The 17,097-nt window shown below is 35.8% G+C and overlaps 1 protein-coding gene across 1 annotated transcript in view; it reads right to left on the bottom strand.

Annotated features, from left to right (window-relative positions):
- The window catches only part of Hip14 (palmitoyltransferase Hip14), a 242,982-nt gene that overhangs the window by 199,002 nt on the left and 26,883 nt on the right, over positions 1-17,097 (bottom strand). Inside the window, exon 2 of the mRNA XM_090414298.1 lies at positions 5,311-5,696. Within this exon, the coding sequence (XP_090270424.1) occupies positions 5,311-5,696 (386 nt within the window). The remainder of the gene's footprint in view (positions 1-5,310; positions 5,697-17,097) is intronic.

The following is a 17,097-nucleotide window of genomic DNA, read 5'->3' as shown; positions in this document are numbered from 1 at the left end:
AGGACTAAAAGTTGATAGTGCATGGGAGGTAGTTAAGAAGTGTTTACATGAAGCAATGGCTGACTGTATACCTAGAGTCCGAATAATAAATCAACTAGGGGTTAAATGGGTGAATAACACCATTAAGCTTGAGTTGCAAAAAAAGAAACTATGGAGGGAATTTAAGGAGAAAGGTGACCGGCAGGCACACGAACGGTATAAAGCGCAGGCCAGAAGGGTAACGAGCGTGGTAAGAAAAGCAAAAAAGGATTACGAAAGAACATTGGCCATGCAGGCTAAAGAGAATCCTAAACAGTTTTTTAGATATGTAGCAAGTAAAAGGAAAAATGTACATGGCAGAATGATTTTAAAGAATGCCGATGGTAGGGAGGTAACTGAATCAGTTGATATAGTTGAGTTACAGTTATTGAGTGAGCACTTTGTAAGAATATATCATCCAGGTGGTGACATTGCAGAAACGAATGTACCAGTAGAGCATACGGGAATTGTGGTGAATGAAGTGGAAGTGAGCAGTCTATTGCATAACCTCAATGTCAATAGATCTGTGGGACTGGATGGTATACCAGCTCGTGTCGTACGAGAAGCAGCTAAAGAATTGTCAGTACCCTTGACCATTTTGTTTAATTTGAGTCTCGGGTCTGGGTTAGTCCCAAGGGGGTGGAAAGAGGGGAAAATAGTTCCACTGCACAAAGGTGGTTCCAAGACTGCTGTTGCAAATTACCGACCGATTAGCATATCAGGAATCATTGTCAAGGTCTTAGAGAAATTAGTCAAGAAAAGAATACAGAACTGGATAGATGAAAATGGGATATTGTATGGGGGACAACATGGTTTTGTGAAGGGTAGATCATGCCTCAGTAACTTGCTCACATTTTATAACACAGTGACGGCTGAACTGGATAGGGGTAATGGGTTTACAGTAATACTACTGGACCTTGCCAAGGCTTTTGATAGGATACCACATGGAACCCTAATCAGTAAACTGGAGCAGATGGGGATAGATATAGGGTTGGTGAGATGGATATGGTTGAAGGAGAGATACCAGAGAGTGGTTTATTCAGGAGTGGAGTCTAAAAGACGGCTTGTGACTTTTGGAGTGCCACAGGGCTCTGTTCTTGGACCACTGCTTTTCAATTTGTTCATCAATGATATAGGAAAGGATTTGAGAGGAAGTGTTCACTTGTTTGCTGATGATGCAAAGTTGGGTAGAGCCATTATGAGTGCACAGGATGTCAAAATTTTACAGGATGATTTGAATAGTTTGGAGGACTGGGCTAGGAAAAATTGATGTTTATTTAATGTGCCAAAGTGTGTAAGGTTATGCACTTTGGGGTGAAAAGAATACAGCAGTATATCGCATTGGTGGAACCGTACTCCAGGGGATTGATGAGGCCAGGAATTTGGGAGTGTTGGTGGATAGGGAATTGAAGTTTATGGGGCACATTGCAAAAGTGACTAAATCAGCTCATCAAATCACTTGGCTTCTGAAAAATACTTTAACATGCAGAGACAAACAAGTTGTTGTTCCTCTGTATCGAGCCTTAATAAGACTCCATCTGGACTACCGTGCCCAGTTATGGGCACCAGGGTTTCTTCATGATGGGGAGGAAGTGGAGAGGATCCAGAGACGTGTGACCAAGATGATAGAAGGTCTGTGGAATGAACTTTATGAGAATAGGTTGAAGATTTGTGGGTTGCAGAAATTGGTTGATAGGCAAAGGAGGGAGTGATATGATTGAGACATTCAAATTACTGAAGGGTTTCTATAAGATTGATCCAGAAGATATTTTTGAAAATATGACTGGTGGTGGGAGGACTAGGGGCCATGAATGGAAGCTGGGCAAGAGCGTGGTTGACAAGGGTGTTAGAGCTAGGTTTTTTACTTGGAGAGTGGTGAATGAGTGGAATAAGCTTCCAGAATCTGTTGTGGGTGCTACGACCATGAATGAGTTCAAGGCAAGGTATGATAGATACTGTGTGAATGTCTGTGTGTGAATAGTTGTTCTTGACATGATGTTAGGGCCACCTCGATGAGTCTGTCGACTCCTTGGAGTTGCCTGGAACAATAATAATAATAATAATAATAACTACCATCGATGATGCTAATGAAATCTTAACAAAATCTATCTTGAATTGTGCACTAGAAATAGGAGGTGTAACAAGGCCCAAAGAGATGAAAAACTAAGACAGGAACCTTAGATCTGATGAAGAAAAGAAGAGATATGAAAAGAGATTTGAATGACACTGATAAAATAGAATACACAGAAATTTGCAAAACTATGTGTAAAAGGATGAAACATGAAATTAGATCATATAATACTAGGAAAATTAAAAAAACAACAGTAATATGAAGGTCCTAAGTTGGAACAAAGGAAATAGCTGCTGTAAGAGGAAAAAATGATGAACTTATAAACAACAGAGATGCAATAATCAAAAGAATTCAGGAATTTTATACTGAACTATATGAAGACAAAGACTAAGACATCCAAGAATCATCTATGATTAACTTGAGTGAGGAAGAACACAATAAGATCTTACAAGGTGAAGTGGAAATGGCACTGTGGGAAATGAAGAATGGAAAGGCCCCAGGAGAAGATGGAATTATGGTAGACTTCTTAAAACTGGGAGGAAGCCCTGTCATCAAACAGCTGACTAAATTCTTTAATAAATGCCTAAAACAGAGAAAAATTCCAAAAAATTGGAACAATTCACTTCTAATATTAATTATTAAAAAGGACAATAAGGAAGAAATTAAAAACTACAGAGACCTATAAGCCTATTCCCCACCATTAAGTTTTCACAAAAATTATAAATAATAGAATAAAATCTAAACTAGAGGTAATGCAATCCTGTGAACAAGCTGGATTTAGAAAGAATTACAATAATTTGGACCATATTCACACATTAAGACAGCTCACTGAAAACTCAATTGAATACAATAAACCTTTATGTCTGGCCTATATAGACTACGAAAAAACATCTGCAACACTAAGACCTCTTGAAACCCAGGGAACTGAGAAACCATATATTGAAACACTAAAACATATTTACAATAATGCAACTTCTGTAATTAAATTATATAAAATCAGTGAAAAGTTCGAAATACAAAAAGACATTTGACATGGTGACACCATATCTCCCAAATTATTTACAGCTGCACTAGAGAAAGTCTTTAGAAGCCTTGATTGGGAAACAAAAGGAATAAACATAATGCAGAAAGATGATATTGTCCTAATAGCAGATAATCTTGAAGATCTGGAAGAAAAGCTAAATTAGCTAAATGAAGCCTCCAAAGTAGGATTAAAAATAAATAGAGAAAAAACAAAAAATAATGATGAATAAATACATAAACCATAGAACTGTCAAAGTTGAAAACCATGAAATAGAACAAGTTACTTCATATGTATATTTGGGCCAATTGTTATCCTTTGAGGATTGCCAAAGAAAAGAGATTGAATGAAGAATTCACTTTGGATGGATGGCTTATGGGAAAATGAGAGACATTCAGAAGTGACATCCCTATGAGTCTAAAAAGGAAAGCTTTTGACCAGTGTATACTTCCTGTCCTAACATATGGAGGAAAAACATGCATCAAAACATCTCAAACAGGTGTCATGGATATTGTAAAATACATTAAACAGGCTAAGTGGAGATGGGCTGGCTAACTACCAGATGCAGTGACAGGAGATGGACTCGAAAAACAACACAGTGGAGACCAATGGATGGAGCAAGACAAAGAGGAAGACCGAGAAGATGAAGGTACAGGGGTGAGATGGATGGGAGAGGCAGAAAACCGGGTGGTCTGGAAAATTATGAGGGAGACCTTGGTCCTGCAGTGGACAGAATCAAAAGGTTGAAGAAGAATTAAAATTACCTGAGGTAAGATAATATTTACACTCAGCATGACAATTTGGATGAAAGGAAGAATATATATATGTATATGCTAAATGAGGCCATACTACACAGTCCTGTAGAATTAAAGAGAGGGGGGGGAAAAAGAGAGAGAGAGGAGTTACATTTGGGTGGGAGGGGGGAGAACCTAAATATTTATCGTAATTAATCGAAATGTTTATCTTGTATATAGTTTTGTTTAGTTTTATTTAATTTTAGTCTTGTGTCGCTTTCTGGATCCTAAAAGAATTAAGTGAGGTCATTTTACAAATTGGATATGAATTATGAATTGTCACAATAATAGGATTACAAGTGTGTATAAACACAATCCTGTTAATCAACTGCAGCAATTTATATGTATATCCTTTAATGCTCATAAAAAGAATGCATCAGGAAAGTAAGTAGGTCTCTTATTCACTTGTGTCACTTTACACTTTGATTTTCCAATGACTTTGCTGGTTTCTAAGAAAAGAATTCACTAATATCACTAGTATCCTTGAGACAGAAAAAAAGAATCTTTCAAATATATATATATTTTTTTTTTGAAAATATACTGAAGGTCTCCTCTTATTGTTCATTTAACTGCAGTATCAATCTGTTAGTCATAAGATTCATCTTTGTTAAAATTCATTTTTATTTATATATTTTTTAAACACACAAATCAATTTCTAATCAGACAAGCAGTAAGTGCTGACTATGCAAAGTTATGAAACCTCAACTACTAACAAGAATTCTAATGTAAAAATAAGTAAATAAATAATAATCATAATATATCTACTCTATAATATAAAATGATAAGCCTTTTTTTGTAACGTTTTTGTGTCACGTTTTTTGTCAAGTTATTTGAAACATTTTGAAACTCAGGGCTACCCTGTGTGTCGAGTCTTCAAAATTCAAGGAGAATTGGCCTACCAGTCAGCAACTCGCACGTGGTATCCCCCCCCCAGTATATATATACACTAAGTAAATAACAAGTGCAAGATCTGTAAATGAATTTAGGGAAAGAGATAATAAATGCAGTGTAATGTAAGGGAGCCCCTCTCAAATCCTTGAACATCCTGAAAGTTTCCATATAACACCGCCACAATAATGTCGTTATACTTGTTCACCAGAACACACATATTAATCTAAAGTGGCAATGATATGTACATTATAAATTACTCAATTCCTTCTCAAAGACTATCAGATTTATGAACTAGTATTTGTGGCTAAAGTATTGTTTAAAATTAAAAGTATTTAATTATGCATGTAAATAGGAAATTCTCAATCTAAAAAATTATGACAATATACATCAATTTCTTTTTAATTTTTGAAAAATTAAAATTTTAAGTCTTAAACTGTTTTAAAATCAATTTAAATTAAATCTTTTTAAAACTTAAAAGGATTTGGGCTCTAAAGTGATCTAAGCATCAAGCTTACCTAGTGGCCCAATGCAGAGGGGTAGCCTGTAATTCACCACCAACAGCATCAACAACAGCACCTTTTGAAATATAATACTTGACAATGTCTTGCCTGTTATTAATAGCTGCCCAATGTAAAAGTGTAACATTTTCAGAATCTGGTTCATTAACACTAAATCCACTTTCAATAATTTCTTTACAACGTTCAAAAATGCCATACTGAGTAGCTTTAACAATGTCAAAAGTGCTATAGTCTTCCGAAGATGCTAAAGATTCTGAATTGGAATCTCCAGAAGGAGCACTGTGATGACGTGTTCTCTGGCTACTTGAAGAAGTGCTAGTAGCAACGGTAGTGGTTGAAGCAGTAGGAATAGCAGGATGCGTATAGCTGCTGATTTTCAGTTCCTATAAAAATAACAATTTGTTACACAATGTTTTATATATGTGTGAGTGTGCATGTGTGTGTGTGTGTGCACATCATAAATTTTAGTTATTCTGAATAGAAACAAAGGATTACAAAATCTTCTGAATATAACTTTTGTTTCAAGAATGGCAACTGAAATTTCAATGGTTAAAATGAATAATCTTCATCAGAAAGAGAGAGAGAGAGAAGACCATGCATGGCCAAGACAAGATATTGCAGGAGAGGAAATATGACTGAAATATACAAGTGGATTAGGGATTGTAACTAGATTAATATGAAGGAGATTTTTCATAGAGTAGGAGACAAGGGTAGAACAAGAGGCCATCGCTGGAAGCAACATAAAAAAAGGTGCGAGCAGGTGTCTATGTCAGGCATGGGGAGGCTGGAAGCAGGTTCTTTCCATAGAGAGTGATTGGTGTGGAATGCACTGCCTGAAAGTGTAATGAGTGCAGAAACTGTGAATGGGTTTAAGACACAGTTTGATAATGTTTTTTGCATGAATACATGGACCTCCTGCAATGAGTCCTTTGACACCATGGATAATAATGGGAATAATATCCAATTCCCATCAATGTCATAACTGAACTTAATTCAGTTCCTATAAACAACCAGACCGGTGTTTACCGGTCTGGTTGGCGGAGTGGTTAGCATATCCGCTCTCCAGCCGAAAAGCTGTGGGTTCAAATCCCGCCATAGGCATGGATGTTTGTGATTGCCTGTGAAAATACTAGTGGGTGGTAGATGCCGTTGGTGTAGTTGCGGTTCACTATAGTTGGTGGATTGAGTAGTGGAGGCAGAGAGTTGTAGAGTAGGTGCCCTCCCTCAATAGTCCTTGGACTCCCTGGAGGTTTCATGTAATAATAATAATGATAGTATGTTAGTTAACTGGGTTTTTTATTAATTTTTATGTTGGTTCCACCCATGAAAGATTATTTCTAAACCTATAGTACATTCGTACTGTGGGAAGCTAAGGATTTTTTATTTTATTTTTATTGATTTTATATATACAGGGCTGTTCAAAATTCCACGTACAAACTTTGAGGGGAAGTAGAGAACATCAAAATCAACCATATTCACATAGGAAAGCATGACCGGAAACGCCACCCGAAAATGATAGGTGGCGGTGTTTGTCAGCGCTCCAGGTGAGCAATTGGGACTTCCTCGTTCAAGCTTCCGACGTCGTACGAAGAACATGCGTTGTTTTATGCATGTTCATCATTTCACACACCTGATGTGAAACCGTATTATGTATCCAACTACTATTGAACTGTTCAGTTATGCCTAATAAAGTTTTTTACACTACTTACTGCCTTGTGTTATTTCTGTATCTTTGTGTACCTGTTAGTACCTTCCGGTGGCGTTCCAGTCATACTTTCCTATGTGAATATGGTTGATTTTGATGTTCTCTACATCCCCTCAAAGTTTGTAAGTGGAATTTTGAACCACCCTGTATGTGTGTGTGTGTGTGTGTATATATATATATATATATATATATATATATATATATATTTTTTTTTTTTTTTTTTTGTACTTTTTACTTGGTTTTTAGTAAGTTCAGAAACCCTGCTCTAGAGACCAAACATGGAACGTTTGTAAGCCACTTCAGGCCTCCAATAAGTTGGATGGTAGTTTCACATCAGGTGATGAAATTCATCTTCCACCTAAAGACAATCACAATCATCCATGCCCATAACGGGATTCGAACCTGCAGCCTGTTGGTTGAAGAGAGCAGATAGATCAACCACTCAGCCAAGCAAGCCAGCCAGTTTATCATTATGAAGTTTTTCTCCGTGATTTTCTTTGAAAACTGCTCAGTTCTTTATCAGAAAAGTCATGAGGGGAAATGGATTGTTAAGTTGCTGACATTTAAAAGAGCAAACCAGAGTAAAATATGTCTAATAACTGTTAGAAAATTCTAGAAAGTCTGGAAATCAACTACTAGAAAGATACCACAGATGTATTAGTTTTAGACTAATTATGCAGGTAACTGAGAAGAAAGCGTGAAATGATGCTGACATGATACACTGTGGAACAAAGTATTGAGAATGAAGAGAGCTGTCATTAAGTGTCTGAAAAATCTTCCAAAAAAAAAAAAAAAAAGCTGGCTCAACACGTAAAAAGAAATCAGAGAATTCTATCACATGAAGAATGTGACAGAGGAAGTAAAATGAAGGATGCTCATGGAGGAATAATAACATTCATGAATACTGGTAGTAAGAAATATAGTGGAACTCGTGTTCAATCACTATTGCTAGGATATGCATTCCAGGAAAAAAAAATTATCAGGATGTGCTGTGGAGAAACTAAAAAAAGGAGAAAAGATATTTTTGTTTTTCTTTTCAATCCTACATATGAGAGGTCACTAAACTTATAACAATAGCACTATCTGTGGATAATTGGTTATGAAGAAATATGAATCAAAAAGGAATCTGTTAATGTGTCACTTTAAGAAATGGGGTTATATTTATTGGATAAAATGCTATGGTGAACAATATTCCAAAGAATAGAAGTAAATGAAATGAAAGATGAGGATGAGAATTTGGAACTCTAACAGATGTTAACCAGCTGCTGCCCATGTTCTTATATGATCAGAGTAAAAAAAAAAAGAACAGTACTCATAAAAATATCTAGAGAAAATTTGACACAATGCAGAAACAGGGCATCTATGAAAAAGCAACTGAACAGAATCAGATCAGAGAGGAGAGAGAGAGGTATCATCTATTAAGTAGACTTCTAGATATAACTGAGCATTCTAAGGGAGATTTTGGGTGCACTGCCCCCAAATGCAATAACAATATTTTATGAGTAGACAGATTTGAAATTTATAGTGGTGGAACACTATTTCTCTCCAGTACAACACTGAAGAAGAGTAGTCTTTGAACAAAAGAAATAAAACTCTGTACTAGGATAGTCTAGATGTAAAAGTCAATCCAAGAAGAAAACACTGATCCAAACTGGTGATCAGACTATTATCAAAAGTAAGGCAGAGTGGAAAAAGATCTTTTTACTGAGAAATAAGACAGAAATGTATTTTGATAGCAATAAAATTCACTAGATTATCTTCATCCCACTTGAAAAAGATATGAGATCAGTTTTTAGAATTTAGAATCTATTTAAGACATAGGTTATAAAAGATAGTGAAGCTTTTATCTTTGCAAAGAAATTATATTCTTGTTTGATCCTACTGAAGTGTAAGAAAACAGAGTTTGTGCATGAAGCACCTTTACAACTAGGATACTTTTTTTTCCTTTTTTTTTTTTTTTTTTATGCGTGCTTCAAACTACGAAAGGCTTCTACAAACCTATAGTACATTCAAACCAAAGGCAGGCTAAAGATTTTTATCACTTTTATTTATTTTTTATATTTTTTTTTTCATTTCATCAATCCATGCTCGTAGCGGGATTTGAACCTGCAGCCTGTGGGTTGAAGAGCAGATATGCTAACCATTTAGCCACTTGTATATAGGGGTTGTTGACTTGCATATGTATCCCATATGTATTTATGCATATGTATCCCATATGCATAGAAGATATCTTATCTGCCTATGGGATAGGCAGATAAGGTATCTTCTTTGTGGAGACAGATGGCAAAAAATATCATTGATGTAACATACTCAAAACGAAAGTTTGGATGAGAATAGGATTTCTTCTAGGTGCTTTAGATAAACGTTTACAAGAGCTGAAGAGAGTGGGCTCCCCATTACGGTACCTTCAAATTATCTGGTAATTTTGTTTTGACAAATAAAATAAAATAATTATACAATCCACAACTGGATATACAAATATATCCTCTTTGTGGATCTTCTGTAGACCATAGAAGCGTGGGATCCGAGCAAAATAGGACTTAAGTTTGTCTATAGTATCTCCATCAAAACTGGTAATGTCATCTAATAGTTATCATCTTAGCTTTCTGAGCTGATTGCTAGTGGATTTATGATCAAGTTTCTGGTAAGCGGATCTGTTATGTAATAAGAGATATTTTTATCTTATATTCTGAGGAGTCTGTGATAACAATAGCTTTCCCTTTGTCTAGTTTTGTAATAATAAGATGGTGTAAATTGTAGCACTTTAATTTCTGCTGGAGAAATGTTAGGAAGTAGTTTAGCTTTCAGTAATATGGAGGAGACTTCCTTCCAGAGGAAGTTTACTGACATCTTCACTGAAAAGAGAGTGGCTACATTACGTTCAATGTTGCAGTAAGGAAATCCATGTATGGTATTTGGGGGGGAGGGGGGGAACAATAGTAAACTTATGCCCTTCAGAAAAAACAAATTTCATTTTCAGTTAAAGGCATCCTGAGACACTGACTACCCAATTATCTGGTATAGTATGAGATGGGCTTTGCTTAGTGACAAGGTTATTAAATTTGTAATCCAGATGTTTGTGTTTGCTAAACAGAAGGCAGAGAGAGCACTTAGCAATAGTTAAAACTACACATAACAGCTGTGGATATAAAACTGAGGTAATATTTTCTTGAAGCTCAACAACGAGATGAATATTAAGTACCAGATCACGTTTTCAGCTTGAAGTTGATGCGTTGGAAGGTTTTTGTAAGTTCTATGAAGTTCAGAATAATCTTGAAGTCACAGCATTTTTAAGAAAAGAAATCCCTGGTTGTAACTTACCTTATAGGTCAAATAATTATCAAGTGTTTCGGTTTTTCTTAGTTCTTCCCCATGAATGAACAGTAACTGATTATTTTTTTAAGATAGTTGTGTCATAAATACAGTACTGAATAACTACAATGATATATGCCACAGAGTGAACAGGTTTATTAACAAAGAAACATGTTTATGCATGAAGATATGTACATCCACAACTGTCGGTGAAATCTTGGTTGAATAAAGAATTAACGATAGTAGATTACATACGCAAAATGAGCACTTTGTCTTTCAAGACAGGTTTCATAGCGCACACAAAAGTCCTCTGTCATCTTGGAGAACAACGGCTGGAATATCTACTGAACATATCGAGTAATTTTATTTCTATTTATTATTATTATTACGTGACACCTCCAGGGAGTCCAAAGACATATCAAGAGAGTGCACCTACTCTACCCAGTGGTGAACTATAAGGGGCTCGAGCGAGCCCTCTGTTAAATTTTTCTCAAATCTGCAATCCCCTTGTTCTTCTTGTTTACTTTTTTGTTTTTTCAAAAAAAAAAAAAAAAATTTTTTTTTTGAAACATATTAAGCAACAAACTTATACGGAAACCTAACAAAAATTAGTCTATTCGACAGCGTATAGATTACTTGGAATTATTGTTTCAACTCCTCTATAACGATTGTGCCCAAGTTTGAAAATAATATAAGCATATGTGCTATCTTTACCCTTCTCCCTTCTGGTAGCCAATCGTATGGTAAAAACAGAAGCCAATCAAATGTTTTATAAAAGATTATAAAAGTTTTTTTTTTATTCTTATTATATTTTGATAGTTAAAAAACGTTTTTTTTATGTAAGATAAATTAACACAGTTGATTGTGTGCAAATATTTCATGTTTAGATCATGAAATATTTGTTTTAAAACGATAGCCTTTAGAGGTTGATTGTCCTCTCATACTTTTTGATTGGAATTTGTACACAAGCTGTATTAATAAAAGTTTTTGTGTGAAATATGCCTTTTTTTTTTTTGCTCGATGGTGCAAGCCGTTTGTTAAAATTTCCATAGCTCACCACTGTCTACAACTCTGTCTTCACAGCTCATTCCACCAACTACAACTAACTGCAACTACACCAACACCATCTACATGCACCAGCACACCACTAGTATTTCCACAGACAATCACAAACATCCATGCCCAAGGCAGGATTTGAACCTGCAGCCTTTTAACTAGAGAGCAGATATGCTAACCACTCGGCCAACCAGGTTGGCAATTTTATCCCTTAGTTCATCAAAGTTTGAAGGTGGGTCATGGTGGAATACACAAACTCTCACAAACATGTCGTGGGCTTGGACTATTTGCACTACCAACTCCTCCTCTTATCCCTCTCGTCCATCCTAGGACAGGTTGAGTCCCCTCCTAATGAGGAGTTACTGGCATATTAATGCAGCCCATTCACCACTCCACTGCTGCATCCCCTAAGGGCAATATTCTTGACTGTAATCTGTGTGTGTTCATGGGTACCAACTCCATATGAACAAAAATAATGCTCAACAATAAAAGTCTTGCCTTCCAACACCACCACGTTTTTTTTTTTGAGCCACACCATTTAAGACAAAGTAACACAAAAACATAAGGATAACAATGAATAATTAAACTTTAATGACCAGATATTTCAACCTGAAAATTACAAGTCATATCAGTGGCACATAGACTAATGGATCTTGTTTATATATATATATATATATATATATATACAGTGGGCGATCAGTTAACGAACAGTTCGGAATGCGAACAAATCGGACAACAAACACTTTCGCGAAAGATTTTTATGTTCGGACAACAAACACATGTTCGGATAACGAACACCTCACAGAACAAATACAAGAAGATGCGACGCTGTGTGTAAGATTTGTAGAACTGTATTTTACTGCCATCTATGAATGGTTTCTGGAATGAGACTTTGACAGTTGTATGCATAACCTTTTTGTGCACTAGTTGATTTCTGTTCTCTGAATTTTTTGTAAGTGCTTTTCTGTACTTTTTATTTTAAAAAAAAAAAAAAAAAACTGATAATATTATGGGGCCTAAAAAGAGAGGAGTGTCAAGAACTGTGCTCACTACAGAAACCAAGCAAGAGATAATAGCCAAGGTAGAGAGTGGGCAGAAGATGTCTGATGTTGCTAGACAGTGTGGCTTGAATAGGTCTACAGTAGGCATAATCGTAACTAAGAAAGATATAATCAAGAAGACTCAAGCAACTAAAGGAGTAACGAAAACCACATCTGAGAAACAAAGATGTGCCATCCATGAAAAAGTTGAGAGATTGCTTTTAGTTTGGATAAAAGAAAGGGAAATGAAAAGAGATGTAACTAGTATGACTATCATTCAAAAGAAGGCTAGAGAAATTTTTGAAGAACTGAAGAAACAACCTCCACATTCGTCACATGAGGAGATAGAATTCAAGGCTGTCACTGGATGGTTTGCAAAGTTTAGAAGGAGATCTGGCATTAAACACGTGGTAATGCACAGTGAGTCTGCTAGTGCAGATAAAGAAGAAGCTGAGAAGTTCTGTCTCAAATTTCAAGAATTCATTAAAAAAGAAGATATTGTCCACAACAAATTTTCAGCTGTGATGAAACTGGTTTATTTTGGAAGAGCATGACTGTACCCACATCACGAAAGATGAGAAAAATATTCCTGGGCATAAACCCATGAAAGACCGATTAAAGTCACTTTTAGGAACTAACACTAGTGGTGATATGAAGCTTAAACCGCTTCTTGTCTATCATTCTGAGAACCCTAGCGCATTCAACAAAAATTCCAGAGATCGAATGAAAGGGCATGGGTCACACAGGTTCTTTTCAAAGAATGGCTGTTTAAAGTTTGTGCCCCAAGAATCACCTTCACACCAATGAATTGCCATTGAAAGCACTGTTGCTATTGAACAATACACCAGGAGACCCAAAATAACTTTGAAGATAATTTGCTGGAATACTTTCCCTGTCTAACAGTTCAGTTTCTGCCTCCAAATACCACTTTGTTGATTCAGCCAATCGATCAGGAGGTTATTGTGGGTGTCAAGAAATTGTACACTCGCGCGCTGTTCATTGGTGTTTTGAAGCATGCCAGTTCTCCTCAACGATGACATTAAAAACGTTTTGGAAAGAAAAATTTGATATTCTTGAAGCTATCTGGCTCATTCAAAAGGCATGGCCAGAAGTCACTCAACGACAGTTGAATTCTGCTTGGCAAAAACTGTGTCCATCCTGCATTCAGGGAGATGGAAATGACGTCCCTGAAATTATGGATGAAATTGTGACAACTGCTATAGATCTGGAATTGGAGGTGAATGAAGATGACATTGGAGAGCTCATAATGGAACATGAAAATGATCTGATGACCGAAGAACTCCAAAAACTCTTGAATGAAGAACACCAAGAAACTCGGCGAGATGTGTTTTCTTCTGGAAAAGGGGAATATAATCAAAAGACTATAATCTGCTATTAAAGATCTTTTGAAGAAGTGGGATGATGTCAGAACAACGGTCTTAGAATGGCACCCAAACTAGTTGAAGTCAATAGGCTTGGGGAACTCTACAACGACAATGATATTAATCACTTCCGAAAAATCCTGAAGAGAGAAAAGCAATTGACATTGAACAGATTCTTTAACGCCCTACAAACGGAAAAAAAAAACATGACTGATTAAAATGCAAGACTGTGTATGTATGTATTATTGTTATTATAAATAAATGTAGTAAGAAATTATATAATTTATTTTTTTTTTTTTTTGGGTCTCCAGAATGAATTAATCAAATTCCCATAAAAATCTATGGTAAATCGATGATCGGTTAACGAACAATTCGGGTAGTGAACATCGTCTTTGAATGGATTATGTTCATTAACTGATCATCCTCTCTGTGTGTGTGTGTTTTTTTAAATAGATTTAATGACTTAAACCGAGATAACTAATAAAGTTTTAATGAGAATAATACAACTAGTTTCGGCTTATAACAGCCTTCATCAGGTATTCATTAAAGGAAGAGAATAGTAATAAACATTGAAGTATCTAAAAAACTGGGAATCACAGGTAAAAATTGCAACACATAATTGAAACAAAAAAAATATTTTTTAAGTTGTTCTAACTGGCACACTATTGTTTATTGCGTGTGTGCGTGCAGGCTCTCGTGAACGCCAATATTGAATAACTGCAGTATGGCCATCTGGGATAGATACTTTTTTAGATACTTCAATGTTTATTACTATTCTATTCCTTTAATGAATACCTGATGAAGGCTGTTATAAGACGAAACTAGTTGTATTATTCTCATTAAAACTTTATTAGTTATCTCGGTTTAAGTCATTAAATCTATTTTTTAAAAATGTATCACAACAACCGAGTAGAAGTCCATGATTACATATATATATGTGTGTGTGTGTGTGTGTGTGTAATTACTTTTTAACTTGGGGATACTGTATATTAGGGTTACCAAGTAATATACATATATATATATATATATATTCATGTCTGAGCTACTTGTATATAGAGGCTGATGACTTATTCACTTGCTTTAGTATGTATCCCATAATGCAAAGCACCCCCCCCCTTTCAGGCATGTATAATGCAATGCATAATGGGAAGGGCCACTACCCAGACCAGTTTTGACCTTTATTGAGGTCTCTTCAGTGGGAGCAAGACCCAGGAAAGATACCAAGAAGTCATATAGATCTCATATACAAGTAGACAAAAGTTGCTTGACCTTTTTAATTAAAATCTCTGGATGAGAGAAAGACGTAGAAAGTTTTTTACCTTGGGTGCAATATATGTTAAAGATACCAAGAAATTTTATACTTGGTTTTAATCCTTTTCCCAAGTAAGCAAAACAAGGTTTTGCATGTGAAATGTGTATATATACAGGGTGTTCGGGATAAATTTGACATATTTATAATTAATTATATTTTTCCGTAAGTTACATGTATTAACACACACTTCTCTTCATTTAAAAGTTTGGACCCTTCTTCATTCACATACAAGATGTCAGAAAGGATGGATAGCTGGAACCCACCTGAATCATGGAAGAGAATAACTTGTATCATGATGATTCGTGCCCGCCATCAAAATAAGGATATTACGACTGCTGCCCAATGCTCCCTGAATACAGTAAAAACAATCAGGCATGAACTAGAGACTTGCAATGGTGACTACGAGGATGTAGCAAGAAGAAAGATCCCTAGCAGACGATCTGATTGCGTTCGTACAGCAGAATTCCTCGCAAATCTGCAGGAACAGGTGTTGAAGAACCCTGGCATTGGAATTCGGGCTTTGTTCGTGGAGTTGCTAACTGTAGTCAAGCCCTGGATAAAAGGGTAGGCAATGGTAGGCCGTATGTATGGCAGCAGGATTCGGCCCCTTGCCACACCTCTGGGAAAAGTCAAAAATGGTTGTCTGAAAATTTCTACGACTTCACCAGTCCAAATGTTTGGCCTCCAAACTCCCCAGACCTTAACCCCATGGATTATTTTGTATGGGGCACAGTTGAAAAAGACACCAATCGCACTTCCAGTAATACAAAAGCCCAGTTAATGGATAAAATTAAAACAGTTTTTGCGGCCCTTCCCAGGGAGACTGTAGCATCAGCTTGTTCGAGGTTCCGAAGCAGAATTGAAGCTGTGATCGATGCTAATGGTGGTTATTTTGAGTAAATCTTGTTGATAGTATTGTAATTAACTCTGCCTGTAATGTTTTTTTGTCAATTCATTAAATTTAATAGATACAAAGAAGATTTTCTTTTTCCTTACGAAACTGTCAAATTTATCCCGAACACCCTGTATATATATATATATATATATATATATATATTCACGGCTGAGCTACGAGCAAATCCTTGTTTTGCTTACCTGGGAAAAGGATTAAAACCAAGTATAAAATTTTCTTGGCCAAACAGGCAGAACAGTGAATATCAGAATTTTTGAACACAAGGACTACATCCGTTTTCACAAGTACAGCCATTCTGGTCTTGCAGACCATGCTCTGGATACACGCCACAGAATACGATGGAAGAAAGTTACGGTAATACACCGTGGCAAATACAAATTCAAAAGACTATTTATGGAATCAGCCTCAGCCCTAAGAAACTCAACAAGTTTGGTTGTATGCAACTGCCCAAATTTTGGGAGGCTTACATCAGCAGACCTTCAGCCCAACAGTCAAGAACACCTACTTAGCCCGCTAGATGGCACCATCAGGACTTTTAGGAGAACAATAGCTTCATCTCTTCATTCTCAGTTACTGTGTTGTAGTGCCTACACGTGCCTTTTTTGTAAGTTCCTTTTGAAGATGGCAACGTGACGTTGCTGAAATATCGGAAATAATTTATATTCGTATCTACGTTGTTCAATTTCTTAAGTAATTTAATAATGCATAACCAACGTATAAGCCTGTCTATGAAAATTTTCTTGGTTATAAAAGTATAAAATTTTATACTTGGTTTTTTAATCCTTTTCCCAAGTAAGCAAAACAAGATTTTATGATGTATATATATATATATTTCATCAACAAGATGAAATATATATATATATTCACATCTGAGCTACATGCAAAACCTAGTTTTGCTTACTTGGGAAAAGGATTAAAAAACCAAGTATAAAATTTTCTTGGTATCTTTAATGTATATTACACCCAAGGTAAAAAACTTTCTACATCTTTCTCTCATCTAGAGATTTTAATTAAGAAGGTCAAGCACCTTTTGTCTACTTGTATATGAGATATATAAGACTTCT

This window comes from Typopeltis vanoorti, chromosome 25, assembly GCF_054136105.1.
Source record: "Typopeltis vanoorti isolate ZY-2024b chromosome 25, IOZ_Tvanoo_1.0, whole genome shotgun sequence".
Lineage (NCBI taxonomy): Eukaryota > Metazoa > Arthropoda > Arachnida > Uropygi > Thelyphonidae > Typopeltis > Typopeltis vanoorti.
Note: the sequence above shows the minus strand (reverse complement) of the source record. Positions and strands in the feature narration are given on the sequence as shown.